The following is a 20885-nucleotide window of genomic DNA, read 5'->3' on the forward strand; positions in this document are numbered from 1 at the left end:
TGTTCGCAAACTCAACGATGAGTATATATATGTGTTGTAGTATTTCATAGAGAAGGAAGGATTAATGTATGGGGGAACTAATGGTTAAGGCATTGTGGAAATATTCCTCTTTAACATTTGGTGCTCTGTATGCGTACACCAATTCATCAAATACTTCACAAGAAGCTCTATCATATTTTGAATGGGATCCACCAATTATTGGAGATCAATGTTGGTGTTTTCTTGAAGGAAATACTCCTTTCTTCTTTTGCATAAAAAACTATCCTCCATTGGTATTAAAATTAAAGTGGACAATATACACTATAATCCAATATTACAACGAATATTGTATAGCCATGTCGAATGATTGTAGTCTATCTTTCTAGGTAAAGATAAATAATCTTTCTAGCCAATCTTATTCTTGTTCGGCATATCCAAGAAAAATGTTTAATCCAGTAGTCCCGTTCTTTCAATCTTAGCATGTATCTCACGTTCCTTCATAATCTCCTTGCATTGTTAGTGTCTTTGCACTTGCAATACATGTCTATAAGAGCATTGCTCACAAAGACATTCAAGTCATAACCACTTGCAACTGTATGGTTGTCATGTCTATCATCTAATTTGCAATAGTGATGTCTGCTAACAAACCATTTTTATAATAAGGTTATGTAATTGCTTAGCACAAGCTAGATTTAATACTCCTTTCTTCTTGCTTTATATTCGTAGGGAAAAGGGAAATTTTGATCTTAGTTTAATTAGTTGTATTGGTTAGGGGTTGCAGAGGTGGGTGATGTTGATTCTCAAAGTTTGGATTCATTTGGCAAAAGTTGCAGAGCATATAATTATCACTACACGCATCTTTACCTATGCCAAAAGATGAGCAACCTTGGTTTTATTGGTGCAAGAATGGTAAGACACAATTAAGTGGCATGCCTTGTTTGACTCTCAAATAAAGAAGAGAATAAATGGAAAATATGTAGTTGTAACATAGGGTAGTGGAATACTTTGGAGCGTAGTTGGCATTCCATATTGCAATTTCAATCAAGGGTTTTTATTTGGAGATTGATAGTTGTGTGGCAGTTATCATGTATTGCACTTATGGTTTCACACACACATTAAGTTGGTGTGGTTGCCCAACATACTATAGGGTCATAGGATCAACCTATACATTCCAAAGTGGTCTCAAGTAAATTGTGAGAAATATATATAGTGTAATAAAGATGAGTGGAAGTTGTGATTTAAACCCAAGGCCTTGTGTTGATACTCTAACAATGTAAAGGATTATGAGAATAAAAAGAAAGAGAGAGTCAGGTTTTAGTATTGGCTTGAAGTCAAAGTATGCCTTACAAAACCAAACCAAAACATTTCCCTATAACACATGTACATAGAGATGGATAGGTTTTATGACCTATGGGACCACAAAAATATGTACCATTTCTCGATTTGTGCATTTTAGAGGCAGGGATATATTTTTAGTGTCAATGGAAGACCAATTGGCAATCTATGAGAGAGGGGCTGGCCCATGGCAAGGATCGAACTTCAGATCTCACAAATTTATGACCTTGGTCATAGGATGTAAACATCCAAGCCAATAGCCAAATAACATTGTCCGATGGGGACCAGGAAGATCTTGCGTTCAGCCCCCTACACATCTCAGAATGGCATCTAGTGAATTAAGAAAAAAAAAGAACGTCTGGTGTAATAGAGAGGCAGGCGTGCATGAAACTCGGGCTTTAAACCCAAGGGGCGGTCCTCGTGACCGACGGAACGGAGCGTTCCAGGTGTGTTCGTTGGGGCGGGTGGGCGGGCGGGCATCATTACGTGGTGGCCGCGGTGGGCCGGCTTTTCCTAGATGAATGATTTTTACTGGCACTACCCAAAACGTGGGAGGCGTGTCTCTGTACCCACACCTCCCCCTGTATGTATATATATGTATATATATGTATGTGTATTTTTACTCTATTTCTCTTTTGTCAAATTGTGTTTTATTTCCTTTACATCAGTAGAGCCAGGAAGAAGAAGGAAAGAAGAAAAGGAGGAAGGTAGAGAAGCCTCGTCGTGATCCCTCCGCCATGTCTCTCTGAAGCCCTTCCTTCATTCCTTCGTCCCCTTCTTTGCCCCATCCATTCCTGCTCGGGCAGACAGCAAAGGAAAAGGAAAAGGAGGAACCTTTCACAACCAAGTTAAAAAGAATTGAAGGAAGAAACCTGAAGAAAGGAAGCGTGTTCCTTCTTCCGAATTCAAAACTTCGTTTTCATCATCCCGTAGTTTTTGTTGGGAATAATCATGCAGAATCTTAGCGCTGATGGAATCCCCAGTGCTGAGGATCAAGAGAAATGGCTTGCAGATGCAATGGCCCTTGTGCAGCGCCACGCTTTTTACTTGCATCGAGCTCTGGTATATGCTGCATTTTCTCTCTTCATCGTTTCATCTTCTTTCTAGTGCATTATTTTTTGTAGATCCAAAGAACGAAATGATTTAGTCATAGTGCTCATACTTTTAGAGATGATGGAGATATTTCCATTACTTGGTAATTTAATTCATGACAAATATAAGTGTACCATCTTATTGCTATCAGGTAGATTCTGATTTGTCTAGATCTAAGGAAGAAAGAATTTAAACATTAAGATTGAGACTTTTGGAGATGAGAGCATATGTTTTGTTCCGTTGCTTGCTGATGCAAGCCATATCAGAATAAGAATTACCATTTCTTTTTCCTTTATTAGAAGCCATAAAAAAGATAATTTCTCCTGCTATTTTGGTCATGCTGGCCAGTCATGGTTATGTCTAAGTTGTAAAATTGTAGAATTTGATTTGTATTCGATCCAAGATTGGAAAGAGTTAAGCTTGGCAATCAAGACTTTGAAGATGAAGAAAATGGTATTGATGTTGTGGCTTGCAATCAAGTGCAAATATTTCAATGTCACCAACTAGCCTCTGATGTTTATATATCCAAAGAAGGAAAGGATGTTAATCTTAAAACTCAGCGTTTAGTGTTGAATATAGAGACCTAGATGGATGTTGTCTTTCCTTTTTAATTGAGACTGAACACGAACATTTTCTCAATTATTTAGCAGTGTAACACTTTTCATAGTGAAGTGTAACACATCATGCTAATAAATAGCTTCAGATTAGTAGAAGTCCAAGGAATGAAATGTTCAAATCTCAAGATTGAGAGTTTGGTTGTGAAAGTATATGATTCCTGCATTTAATCGACAATGGAAGTCATGTCACAGTTGAGTGTGAACATATTGATTCTAGCAAGTATCTTCTGATTTGTAAAGATAAAACAAAAGAGATTATTTAGAATAAATAAGTCTCAGACTGTGGAAATGATGATGGAGACCTAAAAGGATTTAATTGCGTATGGCGGACACTTTGCATTGGGAACTAAATATTAGAAGTTTAATCACTAAATACGATGCTTGCTGAAGAATTTTTTTGAAACACCCCAACCTGATCACACGCAACCTGAATACAAAATAACTTGTATATTTTATAGAGAGTCAAAAGATGTCATTCATCAAAATTCTATACAACACACCATTAAGTATATTTCTGTTCTATTTGGCGAGAAATAATATATGCTGAACTCTGGCTAGATAAAAAGGTTTTGAGTAGCATTATGCAATTTAAACATTAATCTGAAAGTGTTGCGCTCAACTACGAATTTACTGACCAGGCTATGATGATGAGTCTGCAGATTTTTCTTGAACTTCTTGAGTGGACAGCTCAAGGGGTGAAGTTTGCACGTCTAGGTTTTCTCTACATGTGCATGCTATAGGTGTCTCTTGCAGCGTTTTCATGACCCTTTGTATCCTGTATCCATAAATTCAAACTCTTGGTATATGAAAATAGAGCTGGCAGCACACTTCTTATTTCATAGTAGCACTGGAAAGATCAGTGTCATAGCTTTTGGTCCTTGGCACTAATGTGTGTCGCTAACATTGATCACTTAGGTTCGAAGAATGAGAGTGTGATATGTTTGAATTAGATCTAGTTTTTGCAATGGTTCTAAATGTTTCGTCATGATCAATTTTGTATCATGTGTTCTTACTATCTTTCTGATATGATTCTCCAGCATTATGTTTACTAAAAAGGGATTATTCCAGAATATTTGTGATTCTGCTGCTTCATTTCATCAAAATGCCAAAGAAAACAATAAATATTATTAGTGACAAACTGTCTCAAGCTCAAATATTTTACCATACAATATGAGTGTGTCTTTGCTCATAAATGTTACTCATGATGTTGTGACAGAGAATAGATAAAAGTGGGAAAACAACAGATGCTGCCTGTTAGTAACAGTAATATTGTCTGGATTCTGTTATGTTGATGTGTGCATTTTTCTAGTGAAGGACCATGCCTAACTATTCAATAGTGTTTCTACAATTTCTTCAATCATGAAGGAAAGGGTATTAGAAACCTCATAAGGATGAGAGTCAAATCAAATCCAACATTCTAATGTGATGAAGTAAACTACTTCAACCATGAAGGAAACAATATTAAAAATGTCATTGAGAAACAAATAAAATCTAGCATTCCAATGAATGCAGCTAGCCCGATATGTTTTCCTAAGAACAGAATCCTTTATCATGCCTCAAAGAGAGTTTTTCTATAAAGTGCCACCAGCTCATTTCTATGCACTTGTGCATGATACATATCACAGTACGTGAATACAATCTTTCCACAATGTCCAGGGCCATACAACAGACGATTGCATGTTTAAATGTAAACCCATTATTGAAAATGGTGGCCTTATGATGTTTTTTCTCTCTGCTACTTTTGTTGACACTGAAAATGTTAAATGAATGTGGTCTTATTTCTTTCTATTGCAGGATAGCAACAATTTACGAGATGCACTGAAGTTTTCAGCTCAAATGCTTTCAGAGCTGAGAACGTCAAAGCTCTCACCTCAGAAGTACTATGAGCTCTGTATCCTATTTCCAATGTGGCAAGGAGTACCTTTCTGTATATGATAGGGTTTATCTATGTCTATAAATAATTGTGTCTGTTCGATGGATAATTGAGGATATATGCACTGTATACATATAGATATGATTCAGTCTGGAGGAATTTGAGTTTCTTCTTTTACTTAAATGTTCTTTATCTCAGTTTTATGCTGTCTATCTTTTTGGGAAATAACTTGACATACTCAGATATGAGAACATTTGATGAGTTGCGTATGCTGGAAGTGTTCTTCCAAGAAGAAACAAAAAGGGGCTGCACTAATGCTTATCTTTATGAACTTGTTCAACATTCAGCCAACATACTACCCAGACTGTGAGTCTTCTGGTCAATAATGGACTTCAAGAACAATCTAGTACCACCCTTGCTTTCACAATTGCATTGTCATGTACACTAGTTCTCTCTATGTGCAGATACCTTTTGTGTACGGTAGGTTGTGTGTACATAAAGTCAAAAGAAGCGCCTGCAAAGGAGATCCTTAAAGATCTGGTGGAAATGTGCCGTGGAATACAGCATCCGGTACGCGGACTTTTTCTTAGAAGCTATTTATCTCAGATTAGCAAAGACAAGCTACCAGATTCATCTTCAGAATTTGAAGGGTAAAAACGCATTCCTTTGATTACCCATTTTTGCATGCATATGTATAGACCAACTTAGCCATAACAATTTTTTCTGAACAGGGAGGGGGGAACTGTTGTTGATGCTGTGGAGTTTGTACTTCAAAACTTCACTGAAATGAACAAGTTATGGGTGCGAATGCAACATCAGGTGAGTATTGGGACGCAAAGTATTGAGCTGATGACCTTATTTCAAAGCTAAGCTGTAGGTGTAGTACACCGGTACTGGTGCTGATCACTGCCAGGTTGGGCAGGTTAGGTCTGGGTTAGCTTGCAGGGTTCTGCTAAGGGTAGGGAAGAACAGAACACATAATGTCTCCAAAAGAGAATAATGGCTTATGAGACCTAACAAAGTTTACAAGTGTTGATGTTCGCTTGTCAATGCGAATAACACAAGAAACACAAGATTAACTAAAAGGCTTGAGCATGTGTGACCACCACCAATCGGGTTTGGCCTGATCACACATGTTTTGTGCTCATGCTGCAGTGTTATACTGTAGTGATCCTATTGTGGCAACTCCCATATTGGAAGTTTTCTGTTCTGCAGGGTCCTGCACGGGAGAGAGAGAAGCGGGAGAAAGAGAGGAGCGAGCTTCGTGATTTGGTAACATTATTATTTGTCATGTATAAAAATTATGATTCACTAATAGATGACTAACTATATCCTCTGCATGAACTTGATCTTTATAAACCTTACCCTTGCATGTATGCTAGACAATAATACTGAGATGCACCACATTCAAAATCCAAGATTGCCGCCAAACATAATTAATGCTATGTGTTCAGATTTTGTAGCCTTTTGAGTTTTCAGGTGGGGAAAAATTTGCACGTATTGAGTCAGCTGGAAGGAGTTGACCTAGAAATGTATAGAGATGTCGTTCTTCCACGAATTCTGGAGCAGGTACTATAAACTTTTATTTTATTAACAATATAGTTAGGAGGAAGTTGCAAGGCGAAAGCTAATGAGTGGGAATCTGGGTTTCAGGTAGTCAATTGTAAGGATGAACTTGCCCAGTATTACCTTATGGATTGCATTATTCAAGCCTTCCCTGATGAATACCATCTGCACACGCTGGAGACTCTTCTTGGAGCTTGCTCTCAGCTTCAGGTAAGGTATATTCATGGCTGCATAATTATTCGTTCCAGTTTATTCATTCAGATAATTGGGTTGTTATGCAGCCAACAGTGGATGTTAAAACAATTATGTCACAGTTGATGGATAGACTTTCGAACTATGCAAATTCTTCACCTGAGGTACATGATTGGTCTCAATATCAATGGTTAAAGCTTAATATTTACGAGAAATTTAACAACTCAATGGTTGCAGGTCCTCTCAGATTTTTTGCAAGTTGAAGCTTTCTCAAAACTTAGTGATGCTGTAGTAAAGGTATTTTAGGAATGGGTGAGCATTTGGTGAGATAAGTGGCGATTTAAAATCTTCTAATGTATGGAATGGTAGGTAAAAAGGCTCTTTCATGTGTGCCAGGTGATAGAGGCCCAACCAGATATGCCATTGGTTGGTGCCATTGGTCTACATGTTGCACTTTTAAAATTCACACTCCATGTTCATGTTGACCGCCTTGATTATGTCAACCAATTATTGGTATGAATTCCTTCAATGCTTCATGCCTTTGAGGATATAAGTGACTTGCATTTGTACATTATATAGATGAGAGATTGTTTTTGTTCATGTTATTCCAGGGTGCATGTGTCAAGAAGTTGGAAGGGTTTGGCAGAGTCAAGGACAGTAACGCTACCAAACAGATTGTTGCACTGTTGAGTGCTCCTCTTGAGAAATACAATGATGTCGTTACTGTGCTTAAATTGACAAATTATCCAAAGGTGATGGAGCATCTTGATTATAGGACAAATAAAGTGATGTCAGGTTTAATAATCCAGAGTATCATGAAGAATGGCACGTTGATTACAGAAGCTGATAAGGTGACAGATATAAATAACCTTTTGAATATTTCCATGATCAATCAATGTGCTAATCGTCACATTCTGCAGGTTGAAGCACTCTTTGAACTGCTCAAAGAGGTTATCAAGGATAGTGAAGGTGTTCCTGCACTCGATGAGGTTAGTGGGTGCAAGATGTGAGTATGACATAGATGTCAGATACATATTTCTAAAGTTTCCTAATACCATTTGTCTCTGTAGCTTGATGAGGAAGACTTCATGGAAGAGCAAAATCTAGTTGCTCGACTCCTTCAAATGCTAGTGAACAATGATAATGATGAAATGTTCAAGGTAAAGACTGTAAATGGCAAGCAATCCTAAATTTTTAAGGGTTAGTAACCATGGCAGGCAACACAGAACCATGGAAAATTTTCCTTGGTCTGTTTATTTGTTAGTTGTGGAGTTTGTTGTACTGTACGTATGCATGGTGAAGGAAAAAGAATGTAAAACTTCCGTTGAAATCCTGTTTGCCATCTGTTTACTTCCATCCACTATTTTGACTCTGTATTTCTCTTTATTCCAGATACTAGTGACTGTAAGAAAACACTTTCTGAAAGGTGGTCCAAAAAGGCTTGGCTACACTCTCCCTCCTCTAATTTTCTCTGCTCTTAAGGTTGTAAAAATTTGTATGAATAACATTACCTTCCACGTATCTCAGCAACTAATATCTCTTAATGATATGCAGCTTGTGAGATTGTTGCAGCACCATGGGGAGAATGATGAAGTGGACGAGTCTGCACTTTCATCTCAGAAAGTTTTCCAATTTCTACATCAGGTAGGTGTTTTTTGTGTAGTCAGTATTAATGTGTTTATTATGGTTCCTTTGTATATTCTGTTATGGATTTGTAGACACTGGATGCACTTTCATCCGTACCTGCCCCAGAGCTTGCATTACGTCTCTACCTACAATGTGCAGAGGTGATAATGCAACCTAACTTCATTGCTGTACTTGAATCTTTATATTTTGACATTCATGAGTTTAGACTGGGTAATTATTGTGAACATTTTTAAAAATTGCTTTCATTTAAGAGATGTTAATACATCTTCTTTCTTCACTTTTCTGCTAAAGCAGGCTGCAAATGACTGTGATTTGGAGCCCATTGCATATGAGTTTTTTACACAGGCATTTGTGCTTTATGAAGAAGAAATTGCCGTAAGTTGAATTTGTAGTATGGTGGGAGTCAATCAATGTCATCGGTAGTTCTGATCTTGCATATTATTTCCTAACAGGACTCAAAAGCACAGATTACTGCTATACATTTGATAATCGGCACTCTTCAGAGGATGCATGTATTTGGGGTTGAAAATAGGGATACACTAACTCATAAAGCAACTGGCGTGAGTGATTTTTATATCCATATTTATTACTCTTAGAAAGTAGACGTTTTCCAACTTTTTTTTGAATGTTTTTATCGAATTGCAGTACTCCGCTAAGCTTTTAAAAAAACCAGACCAATGCAGAGCAGTGTATGCATGCTCACATTTGTTTTGGGTTGAAGCAGAAGAGGGTGTAAAGGATGGCGAGAGGTACCATCATTTCATGGGTTAAGTTATTGTGCTTTGATCTGTGTTTAGCTCTAACATATAAATTTTTGTTAGGGTCTTGCTTTGCCTCAAACGAGCCTTGAGAATTGCAAATGCTGCTCAACAGATGGCAACTGCAGCAAAAGGAAGCAGTGGCCCAGTCACACTATTTGTGGAGATTCTGAACAAGTATAAATAATATTCCCTTTCATTAGTATAAGTATTTGGCAAGATTCCACACATATTTCTTTGCATGGATGCATGTGGATTTAGATAAGTATGTATTAGAAAGAAAGTAAAGAGAGCCAAAATAGTTATGAAATTCATGATTAAGCATAGAGGTCAAATGGGAGAAGGGTGAAGAAATGAGAAAAACCGGGAAATTGGACATCATCACTATGGATTCATCTAATGTAGTCTATCAGGAGAACCTTCAAATATGCAAGAGCATTGTTGGCAACTGCATGAGGTTTGGGTGTACAATCTTCTTTCTGAAATGAGGATGGATATAGGGAGTTGCTAAACAGGATTCCGACATAAATGAGTATATGGACTTTATATTGATTTTCTGTTCTTAGAATATAATAATTTCATCGTCCACAAGGATTCCCAATGTGACCTATGGAACCAAATTAACATATCACCTTGTATGTGTCTCCTTCCTAAGAAGGGGGGTTATTACTCAATAGTAGAAACTCTTGATGTGGAAATGATGCCCTTACATTTGTGCTCACGCTTCTTGTAGGGATTTGAGTATGATAGTTAAATTATCATGTCTAATAAGTCATCATACTTCTCGTGATTTGAGTTATATGGTGAGCATGCGAGAAGTGATATTCATCCTCCACAAGGTTTTTCGTTGCGTGCATTGTGTACCGTTGGTCTATGGTGATGATGCCATGAAGCTACCTCAACACCTAACTTGTGTTAGAGAGTTCGGAGAAGTGTTCAGGCTCTCTATGAACCAAGGCTCATGCAGGCAGTAAGATGTGGTTGTATGCATTCTGGCATTTTTACTTTGTATTGGGGCCAACAATGGGTGCTGACATTTGCTATGTAATTTTCCAATTTTGACATTTTAGCATCTTGCGACTGCATCCGTAGTGCCTTGATTGATCTGTCCTCAATGGCTAAATACATCAGAGCATCACCTGAGAGCTCCGATAGATCCTTTACTCTACATCTTTTAAACCATTTCATTTTGTCAAGCACAGAACCAGATGAGAGGATTTTGCTCTTATCGGTTTTTGTACCTCACATCCTATGTTGCAAGATTGTTTTGACAATCTGTGATCAGGTATATTCTTGAATTTTGTGATATACTTGCATACTCTTTGCATGGCTAGTGTCTCTATGGGCACCTATTTCTAATACCATGACAAGATAGGATGTTGAGGATTTCACCCCCAATTGTCTACATAAGAACAATTTGGATTTTCTCTATTTCATTCCATGCACTAAGTGAGATAGTGCCATCCCACACTTCCACTCCATAAAACAACACTTGGACCACCATAGAATTGAATAACAACACTCTCACTTCCCATCTTTGAGTATCGTGTTGGTTGTACCACTTGTATTGATTCTCTCTTGTATGTAAAAGTGGGCTAGTATCTCAGTTTAAATTGCCTTTATTGCCATAATTTTTGTTTTGTGCAAATTAACAATTAGCCCTCTAATTTGACAAAATGTTTCCATTACATCAAGTGTTGCATATAATCCAAAGTATTTGACAATAAAACAACATCGTTGGCATGTCTCACATAAGTTTTGGGCCAATTAATCCTTCTTTTTTTGCAAACTTGTTTACGATTTCTTCAACTTTATCAACACATAGACCAAAGAGTGTGGGTGAAAGTGGACACCCTCACTTGGCCCCCATGTTTCTCAAGAAACTCTTCCATTTCCAATTGGCACCTAACTTGCTTATGTAATTGTGCTACAACTGCTCTATACTCTAATGAGATACCAATATTTATCAATTTGCTCCAAAGTTCGCTCAGTACAGTTTGAAAGGCTTTCTTGAAGTCACATAACGACAACAGAGTGTTTTCCCTTGAAATTGACTTTCTTCCATGATTTCTCTTAGGGTAACCAAATGATTAGTAGTGGAATGACTATGTCTAAAGCCAGCTTGACCAAGTGCTTATTTGTGATGGTGTTAAGCCCATAAGCTAATCTTTTGTTCCATGATAGTGCTATATAAGTTGGCCATAATCAAGCTAACCATGACAGTTCAATATCTGGATACCAAATTTTTATACCGTCCTTTATGGATTGGTTTAATCCAATTCATGAGCCAATCTTTCAGAAAAGCCTTGCTCGATAACTGCTATCCATTGACGAGTTTGTCGTCTTGTCCATTTCAAGATCTCGATTGGTATTAAAGTTGCATCCACTGCTTTGCTATTAGCCATCCTTTTGCTCTTTTATCACCAACTTCAATAGACACACATGCATTATATGGTGTTTCCATACTCAATGTCATAGGCATATCCCAACATGCATATAAAGCATATGTACATATTGTTATTGTTCCATCTCTTCTTTGTGAATCTGCCCATTGTATTTTCTTTATTTCACTTGAGTTGTCTCCATGTTAGGTTGGATTGGAGTTTAACAGTTTTGTTTCCTCCTTTTTTTTATTTGATAATATTGCCTCTTTCTCATCGCCAATATTCAATATGGATACAATGATAGGGATTTTTCATTTTTATATTTTGTGAACTTCAACATTTTGAGATGAGCCTTGAACTCTTGATCAAAACAAGATTTACATGGGAAACTAAGCGTTTGATATCCACCCACATGTGCACCAAAATATCAATGCCGTATCTTGAGAATGACATCCTTCAATTTCTTCCAATTGTTTTCACATCTTTCATAGGAGAGAAGTTTGGGACATAACTCTCAATCTCATTTGCAAATAAACTAACTTTATGATAGCAAGGTGTATTAATGTACCACTTTTCCTTTTGTACTTTAATGTATTGGTCAATGGCAGACATAAAATTGAGGGTGAAAAGCCCACTGCACCGAAGGATCTAACCTACAGATCCTGTAACTCAGTAGATTGTTTTTACATAATTGAGGTAAGTATGGGAGAACATCATATCTTTCTTTTGGGGATAGCTCATCATTTATCCAACTTGACCATTGTTGGTAGGATAAAATAATTTCCCAAACCTCAGAATTCCAAACGATTCAATTAGGATCCATTATGCAAAGATTTGAGTTCATTGCTTTTACAAACCATCCACTGCTGAAATTGCAGTCCTTGTGGTAGCCTCATCAATGTTACCGACTGAGTAAGATGCTTGTTCAGGAAGATTTTCTGTTTCTCCAAAAACAATCACCTGAAATCATTTGATTGTTTCTTGTAGACTAACATATATATATGGAGAACCAGTAAAGATTTCTGCTACAAAGAAGGGTTACAATAAGAAACATTCTATCTTTCAAGTTCTAGCTATATATTGTAATTTGTTTCTTCAAAAGATCTCAAACATTGATATATCAAGAATGGAGAGGCCTCTGAAGAAGAAAGAAAGAAAGAAAGAAAGAAATATTAACGTCCTTTAAGAGGCCAAAATGGCCTATAAGACCAAATAAGAGATTACATCTTAAGTGTTGTCTCGTCTTTGAGAACAAATCAAAATAAAATAAATATCACACAATAAATATAAAAGTAAATAGCATGAAAAGAAAAGAAAAGAGGAAATCTGGTTTTTGGCACATATGAGATCCTCAAGTTAGGTATATTGTAGCTTTTGTCTTCGAAAGATCTCTAGCATAGGTCGATCCAGAATGGAAATGTCTCCGAAGCGAGGGAAGCACCTACGATGGCGGGAGATACTGGCTTTTATCTGTCGATGACAAGGGTTGTGGTCCATGGGGCCGGGGCCTACGTGCATGGCAAATTGCCATTGCCCGATCAATTGTAACCCCTTTGTTATATCCTGGTCTGGATCCCATTTCTGTATCATGGGGTTGACTTCTAGCATTAGGAGTGATGGGGCTAAAGAAAGTTGTGATTGTTCTTTGTGGATGAGCTTGTGTGGCTGTATTCTTCAACAACTTTTCCCGATGTCTCTTGAGCTCTAGCAAGAAAAGTCCTAGGCATCGTTGGTCCTCATATTCCATTACCTTGCGTAGTGGGCCAAAGCCTTGTTTAAAGAGGCAATGGTATCTCCCTCTGATTTCATAAAAGACACTACAATGACAAACATAGTGTTCTTCAGATTCCACTCCTTGATGACACAATTGGCAAATTCTCTCTTCTAGAGGTAGTCGTGTATATCTGCCTACCTCAATTTGTAGCTGATGTGATGAAGTTCGTAGCTGCCCTATCACACTACGCAACGCATAGGATAGATGTATGTCCATATAAGGTGGTCTGATGACAAATCCATCCTCCGATGTATGTAAGAAGTGTGTCTTATAGTGGGCCATCTTTGTACCAAGTGGTATTTTGGGGCTGATCCATGTTATCTTGTTTTCCAAGTTAATAATATCAGTTCGGATCACTCTATTCTTTTCCACATTGGTCATATTGAGATGGGGACAGTCCAAGCTATATTGGAACAGGGGCAGTGCATTTATACTCATGCCATGTGACTCAAACCCTTGCTGCATTTCAGCATACCAACAATGAGTGTCTCCATTTTCAGCCAGTTGTCTTGATGACATAAGTGCCAACCTTGGGTACCTTCGTTTAGGGAGCTCCCAAAGATGTTGGATAAATGTCACTAATCAGAACAATGCCTCAGTTATTATAGGTGCTGCTCCCATCTTTGCCCGGATTATATCGTGGGGCACTGATGCTTTGCTCCTTATCATGCGAGCAATCATTGACACTAAAGGTCTCTCTAAATCTTTCCAATGATTTGCCTTGTTAAGACTCGGTCCCCATGTCTCTACTCCATAGAGAAGAGTTGGTGTGACAAGCGTATCAAATAACCATAGCTTAGTCCGTGGGTCTTGGAATTGCAAATGTGCACATTGTCTCTTGAGAGCACCAAAGGCTGCATATCCACGAGAAAGTCAGGCACAAGCGGCCTCCTGTAAGGAGAACCTACGTCCTGTAAATGTTACTCCTAGGTATGTGTAGGAGCGTGTGTATTCCACCTTTTCCTCTCCCAAGAAGAATTCTGGTTCTGATCTTGTTACCCATGCTTGAGTGGTGTTAAACACCATCACTTTAGTTTTATTCATGTTGATTGACAAACCTTTGTCCGTACAAAATAGTTTTAAGGCATTTAGATGTCTTTGTAGTTCCTCTGGAGAGTCAGAAATCAGCACAATATTATCAGCATATAGTAATATCTGTATAGCTATACCTGCTAGGTGTGCTCCAGAACCACCAAATCTTGCTATGTATTGTGATACTTCATCTATATAGAGACCGAAGAGTGTAGGGGATAGTGGGCATCCTTGCTTCGCGCCAATTGTGCTAGCCACCACCTCTGACAAGCCCTTAGGAGACCGAACTTTTCCTGACACCAAAGGCTTCTAGCCGCTGCATAAGCCAAGCACGTGGCACAGTGTCAAAGGCTTTTCGGAAATCCACAAAGCAGCAATAAATCCTCTTATTGTGGGCTCTGCCCTCCTCAATAAGGGCCCGGAGGGTGAATATGTGATCCAAGGTTGCGAACCCCTTCCGAAATCCTGCCTGTCCAATTGAATGACAGCCATTTTGCTCTGCCCATATACTCAATTCTGATTCTAGAATCGAGCCATATAGTTTAGCCAAGTAATGGCCAATCATGATTGTCCTATAGTTGCTTGGCATCATGGGGTCTCCACTCTTGAGGATTGGCACAATGGTATGCTGAGTCCATCTAGTAGGAAAACCTTCACACATGGCTCTATTGAAGCTGTGTGCTAGCAATGGGAGGATGGTGTCACGGGCATAGATTGGCACAATGGTATGCTGAGTCCATCTAGTAGGAAAACCTTCACACATGGCTCTATTGAAGATGTGTGCTAGCAATGGGAGGATGGTGTCACGGGCATAGATAAAGTGTTCACCCACCAATCTATCATGATCTTGGGCCTTCCCAAATTGTAGCCGATCAATGGCATTTCTTACATTTTGTGGTGTAAAGAAGGTTGATTCATGTGGGCGTGAGGCATTCGGGTGGGGAAGAGGAGGTTGCCCCGGGATATCATATAGGACCTTTGCATATTCATGCCACACCTGAGGTCAGGTCAGTTGTGTGGTGGGTGGCCTCTCATTAAACATTTTCCATGCTCTTTTACTCTCTCGTCCTAGAAACAAGCGATACAAATGATCTTCAAATTTAGCCAAACACAATCTCTTCTTCTTCCTTACGAGGCGTTGGAAGGTTGCTCTCGCTTGGTTGTGTGTATAAATGCTCCGAGTTACATCACGCTGCAAGCATCTCCTTGTATCACGACATTCCTTATCATACCAACTATTTTGTATTACTCTACCGAGTTTGGGGGGATTGGCCGTTGTGTGAGGGAAGGCATTTGTGGCTGCTTTATGCAATGATTTGGATAAACCTTGGGTAAGTTCTTCAAGGGGTGAGAAAGGATCCAAATCTAGCATGCCATTGTATACACCACAACTATAGACATCAATTGTCTCGCGAGTGAATAGATACTTAGTCAGCCCACTCTCCTTAGCATATACATCCTTTGTGCATCCATCCTTTACCTCAAAGTGTAGATATGCATGATCAGCTGCCAAGGCAATAGGTCTTCCCGATATAGTGAACACTTTTATTTCAGGTATAAGAGATGGAGGTCCCATTAGATAATCGACTGTGCTTGCACCCCCTTTTGGGTGCCAACATGTCAAAGCATCTGATCCAGGCCATTGAGTCAAGCCATTATATATCACAAATCCATGCGCACTTCCCAAGGCTAGAAAGTGTTTTCCATATTCAGTTATAGCACTCATATCTTGAGCTTTTCTCTTTAGACCAACCTCTTCCGCCATAACTTCTCCATAAACAGCCTCGTTGGTGTTAAATATAGTTGTTTGTTCATCCTTGGTTCGTGCATTAAAATCTCCTAATAGTATTATGTCCCCCATAACTTATGATATCATCATATAGTGGTAGATATGGTGATTCACCTAGAGGTGAAAACCTTGAGTAGGCAAGTGGAAAGTAGCAATTTGCAATATATAGCTCCCTAAGATCCCCTCTTTTTATGCGTATCCACATGTAGCGTGCATCCACATCCTTATGGACAACATGCACTCTACCATGGAGCTCCTCTTTGTATAGCATAACCACTCCTCCCGAACCTCTAGTGCTTCCTCGTATCCGAGGTCGGGGGCGACATATTGACTCCCATCTATATCCTTGTACCTCGGGGAGTTTGCTAGCCATGCATTGGTGAGTCTCTGTATACATAGCAATATCTGTGTTTTTCAATGTATCTTCAAAATATCCGACATCTGTCCGTAGAGAGCCGTTGCAATTCCATATGGTCATGCGTAGCGTCTCATAGGCCATATATCGTCATGCGGTTCTCTTCTCTGTAATAATAACCTTGCCGTCTCTATATACGGCCCATTTACCTTCCTTTCTTGCATCAAGCACTCGTGGCATGTTTTATTTGCGGTTTGCCACTTGGGCTGGAGTGAGATTGTCGTCTAAGTATATCTTTTCACCCTTGAGTGCCTTTCTTTTAGAGAGGAAAGCTTTTTTCTTGTCAATATCCATGATGCGGATGATAAGGGCTTTAGCTTTAGACTCATCTCTTCCCACCCTCCACGTTGAAGCAAATGGAATATCTGATGCTCCAATCTTTGTTCCGAGATTCTTGGCATCTTCTTGTGGACTTTGCAACGCACGAGCTTTCCTCTTGGCTGCTTCTTCTAAAGTAGCATTCATCATTGCCATCCTATCCATGGATGTTCCTTTTTGCTTTTCTTACTACCTCTATCCAAGGAGCATTTGCTTTAATTTCATTTTGGGCATGCTCAGCTTGAGCTTTGGCATCTTTGGCCATGTTTGCATTTCCTTCGTGACATTGGCTTTCACTGTAGAGATGCATCTTTTCACTGCTTCTTGTCCTTTTTCGAAATCCACTTTTATAGCTCCTAACTCAACCTTACTTGAGGATATTTCATCCTTAAGGTATTGTGTCATGTCATCCTTGAGCTCTAAGCGTGATTTTTCCACATGGCTTATTATGTCTTTCCGCATCTCTTCTAATAACTCAGCCTTGAGAGAGGCATACAATTTTGATTTTTGTTTCTCTATCTCTTTTTTCATTTCTTCTTTTAGTGCTATTTCGATATCTTCTCTAATAAGATTGATCTCTTGCGCAATCAAATGGCGTAAAAAATTATGTTTCCCATTTTCGACATCAAATGGAATGTCAGATGGGGCCTGCGTTCATGGTGCCTTGTGCGCCCTTCTGACGCTATTCAGGGTGCTTCCATCCCGTCCTTTTCGTCTATGATATCTTCTTGTGGTCTTCAATGGGTCTGGACCCTCGTCATGCGTGTTAAGATCCATCTTTTCAGTGTCTGTCCCTTCAGACTCCATGGTGTCTTAGGACAGCAGGTATAGGAGATGTTGAGGGCAGAAAGAACAATATAGACTCTAGAAATTTTTACTGGGCAGAAAGCATAGAGGAACAAATTTGGCAGAAGATACAAGAAATCAGATTTGGAAGAAAACGCACAGGATCAGGCATTGCAGAAAACACAGAGGACAGACATTTCAGAAAAGACAGACAGAGCCAAAACCCTAAACGCACACCAGAGAAAGGAAAAGGTTGAGATAGCGTTAGAGACAAGGGGTGAAACAGTGAAGAGAAGTTCTGAGTTAGCCCGTGTAAGTAAGACAGAGAGAAGACGTGAAGACAACAAGGGTAGGCACAGTTTTCTGGAACTTGCCCAAACCCTAGAAGTGATTTCAGACACCAATCTGTTGCATATACAACAAAACAGGTTTAGTCGTTTCATATATTGTTGTGAGATTCATACTGCTGTGATACTCTCTGAGACTAGAGCCTTTCATCCAAAAAGGTGAAAGCTCTGTAATCTGTTTGTTTTGTAATTACGTGGTTGGGATCCCATTTATGTGGCCCTTGATTGAGTTGTACCATGAGTAAGAGTGATGGGGCTAAAGAAAGTTGTGATTGTTCTTTGTTGAGGAGTTTGTATGGCTGTATTGTTGTGCTTCTGTGTCTCTCAAGCTCTAGCAAGAAAAGCCCCAATCATTATTGGGCCAAAGCCTTATTTCATAAAAAACAGTACAATGACAAACTTTATGTTCTTCAGAGAAAGAAAAAAAGAAAGAAGGATATATTAACATCTTTTAGGAGGCCAACATGGCCTATAAGACCAAACAAGAGTCTGCATCTTAAAATGTTATATTGTCATTCAACAACAGACCAAAGTAAATGAACTAAACGAAAAAGTAAATAGAAAGAAACTAAGACGTGATTAAGAATTACTTCATGTATACCATGTAAAATTCGGAATGTTGAGATTTGACTAAATATCTCTAGCATAGATCAGTCCAGAATAAAGAGGGCTCCAAAGCGATGAAGCACCTGCGATGGTGGAATATAATGGCCTATCTGTCAATGACAAGGGTGATAAAGTCTTGGTCCACAAGGCCAAGGCCTACGTGCACGACAAATTGCCATTGCCTGATCTATTGTAACCCCTTTGCAATGTCCTGGCCAGGAGGCCATTTGTGTAGCACTTGATTGACTCGTAGCATAAGGATGATGGGGCTAAAGAGAATTGTGATTGTTGATTAGCTTGTGTGGTGGTATTGTTGTCCTTCAACAACTTCTCAATGTGTCTCTTGAGTTCTACCAAGAAGAGCCCCAAGCACCGTTGGTTCAAAGCTTTTCTTCAAGAGACAATGCTATCTCCAAAACAGTACAATCGCAAACATAGTGTTTATCAGATTCCACTCCCTGATGACACAATTGGCAAATTCTTTCTTCTAGAGGTATTCGTGCATATCTGCCTACCTTAATCTCTTACTGATGTGAAGAAGTTTGCAGCTGTCCTATCATACTGCACAGTGCACAGGATAGTAGATGTATGTTGATATATAAGGGCCCAATGATCAATCCATCCTCCTATGTGTGTAAAAAGTTTGTCTTATAGCAAACCATCTTCCTACCTAGAGATGTAGGGCTGATGCATGCTATTTCAGAGGAAAGAAAGAGATATATATTTACGTCTTTTTATTGTTTCTCTGCAGGTATTTGTACTATTTTGAACATGGCAATCAACATATAACAAGCGGTGTCATCCAGGGTCTTATTGAACTAATTATGACTGAAATACAAAGTGAACATGTTACCCAGGATTCACTAGTGGATACTTTCTTGGCTAATACGTTAAGATATGTTAGGTTTCAGAAACAGAAAGGGGATGATATGGCAGAGCGATATGCTGCTATCGAAGTGTAAATGATTCATTCGTGTATATTAGGTTAGTTTTTTCTTGCTGGAATTTTTATTTGCTCAGCAGTGAGGCAATCTTATCTCAACTCAGGCTTTATGTGGAAAGAGTAGTATTTGAACTTCTGTAGTCTACTACATGATCTATTGTTTGGAATTTTAACAGTAACATTTTTTTTGTAATCATTTACTCTCGAATTAAATGTGCTGGTGTCATTTGACTTCTAGCTGTCGGGTAACAGTTCAAATTCTGTATGGATATTCTTTGTATAGTTGAGAATTATGACTCTACAGCTTTTCTTTATGCAGTGACCTTTGGATTTTTCTTTGAAAGATGAGAAGTGGTTTGATAACTCATAAATGTAAATTATTATTGTTGTTATCAGTGTTATGGCACTTCTACAATCCAGGATTCTATTTCAAGTCATTCAGTCATGAAACATAATCATTGTTTCAAGATTGAACCTAGTCATTAATCGAAAATGAATTCTTCTTTTACAGAATACAGAATATGTTGAACCTTCTATTATCAATTGTTTATGTGGTGACAGTTTTTGCATATGTGCAATCTCTCATGACTACTGAGCCCCATCCATGTTGACCAAGTGTTATTAACAGCTATTCATGACAAATTGGATTGCAAACGTGTTTCTTTCACATGCATTTTTTTGTGCTGGCACAAAATGTACCAGCACTAATTGGTTTTTCTTCCAATTAGTTTACTAAAGGTTGGACAGTTTAGGGAATACTTGCAATGTTTTCTTACTGACTGTAATGTATATTACCCCAGGAGAGTAGGTCAATTAGTTTCACATCCATTGAACGAATTCCATCCTCACTAAGCTCTGCATGGCAATGTTCTATCTACACGAGGGGTCTCAATTGATAGGTATATCAGTATCTATACTCATGTCATGAATGTTAAAAATCACATTGGAGGCCTAAAACCACGATTGTTGATAATGCAATTCCTACTGAAGAGTAAATGTAGCCACTGTTTTGAGGATATCTTGAATGTATTGTAAACCCAACTCCATTATAATAGCAAAGGTCGAGACAATAATATCTTGCAAAAGTTCCCTTTGTGCTTCACGATCTACAGTTTCTATTATTGTTTACTTTTATGAGATTATATCCAATTGAATGCTATAGAGAAATTGTACAAACATTGTAGTTACTATTAATACATACATGCCAAATTGATTGGAACCTACATGTAGGCTACATGATTGAGGCATCAAGAGAACCAAATCCTAAAAATATAGTAAGCTTATTTTTTATGATAATGTGACCATTGTTTCTTAATTAGACCTTGATCACTTGTACTATTGAGGGTATTCAAACCAATGTTTCTATCGTCACTAGCAGTTGTTCTTTATTAGTGACATACATGTTTATAAACATGAGTATCTATTGGGAAAA

At 38.5% G+C, this 20885-nt stretch overlaps 1 protein-coding gene and 1 pseudogene across 1 annotated transcript; one reads left to right on the forward strand and one right to left on the reverse strand.

Moving 5' to 3' along the window:
• Positions 1–2006: 2006 nt before the first annotated feature.
• On the forward strand, positions 2007–19702 carry LOC147856505 (vacuolar protein sorting-associated protein 35B-like). The gene is made up of 22 exons (XM_087329459.1): positions 2007–2376; positions 4818–4914; positions 5139–5262; positions 5361–5546; positions 5628–5715; positions 6112–6168; positions 6376–6465; positions 6550–6672; positions 6744–6818; positions 6892–6951; positions 7051–7167; positions 7266–7505; positions 7575–7643; positions 7725–7814; positions 8047–8136; positions 8209–8298; positions 8373–8441; positions 8596–8676; positions 8754–8861; positions 8947–9050; positions 9123–9236; positions 19262–19702. Exons 1-22 carry the CDS (start codon positions 2266–2268, stop codon positions 19470–19472), a joined length of 2394 nt encoding a protein of 797 aa, XP_087185585.1. The 5' UTR covers positions 2007–2265; the 3' UTR covers positions 19473–19702.
• Positions 12885–16110, reverse strand: LOC147856506 (uncharacterized; annotated as a pseudogene).
• Positions 19703–20885: the final 1183 nt, after the last annotated feature.

Source organism: Azolla caroliniana, unplaced genomic scaffold (assembly GCF_043228905.1).
Source record: "Azolla caroliniana isolate FFs.n. ecotype wild unplaced genomic scaffold, voAzoCaro1.0.p SCAF_13, whole genome shotgun sequence".
NCBI lineage: Eukaryota > Viridiplantae > Streptophyta > Polypodiopsida > Salviniales > Salviniaceae > Azolla > Azolla caroliniana.

Excerpts from the sequence above, each read along its gene's own strand:
- LOC147856505 (XM_087329459.1), top strand. The coding sequence starts at position 2,266 with ATGCAGAATCTTAGCGCTGATGGAATCCCCAGTGCTGAGGATCAAGAG. Across the intron at positions 6,169-6,375 it reads GGAGCGAGCTTCGTGATTTG|GTGGGGAAAAATTTGCACGT; the intron begins GTAACATTATTA and ends TTGAGTTTTCAG. Across the intron at positions 7,815-8,046 it reads ATAATGATGAAATGTTCAAG|ATACTAGTGACTGTAAGAAA; the intron begins GTAAAGACTGTA and ends TCTTTATTCCAG.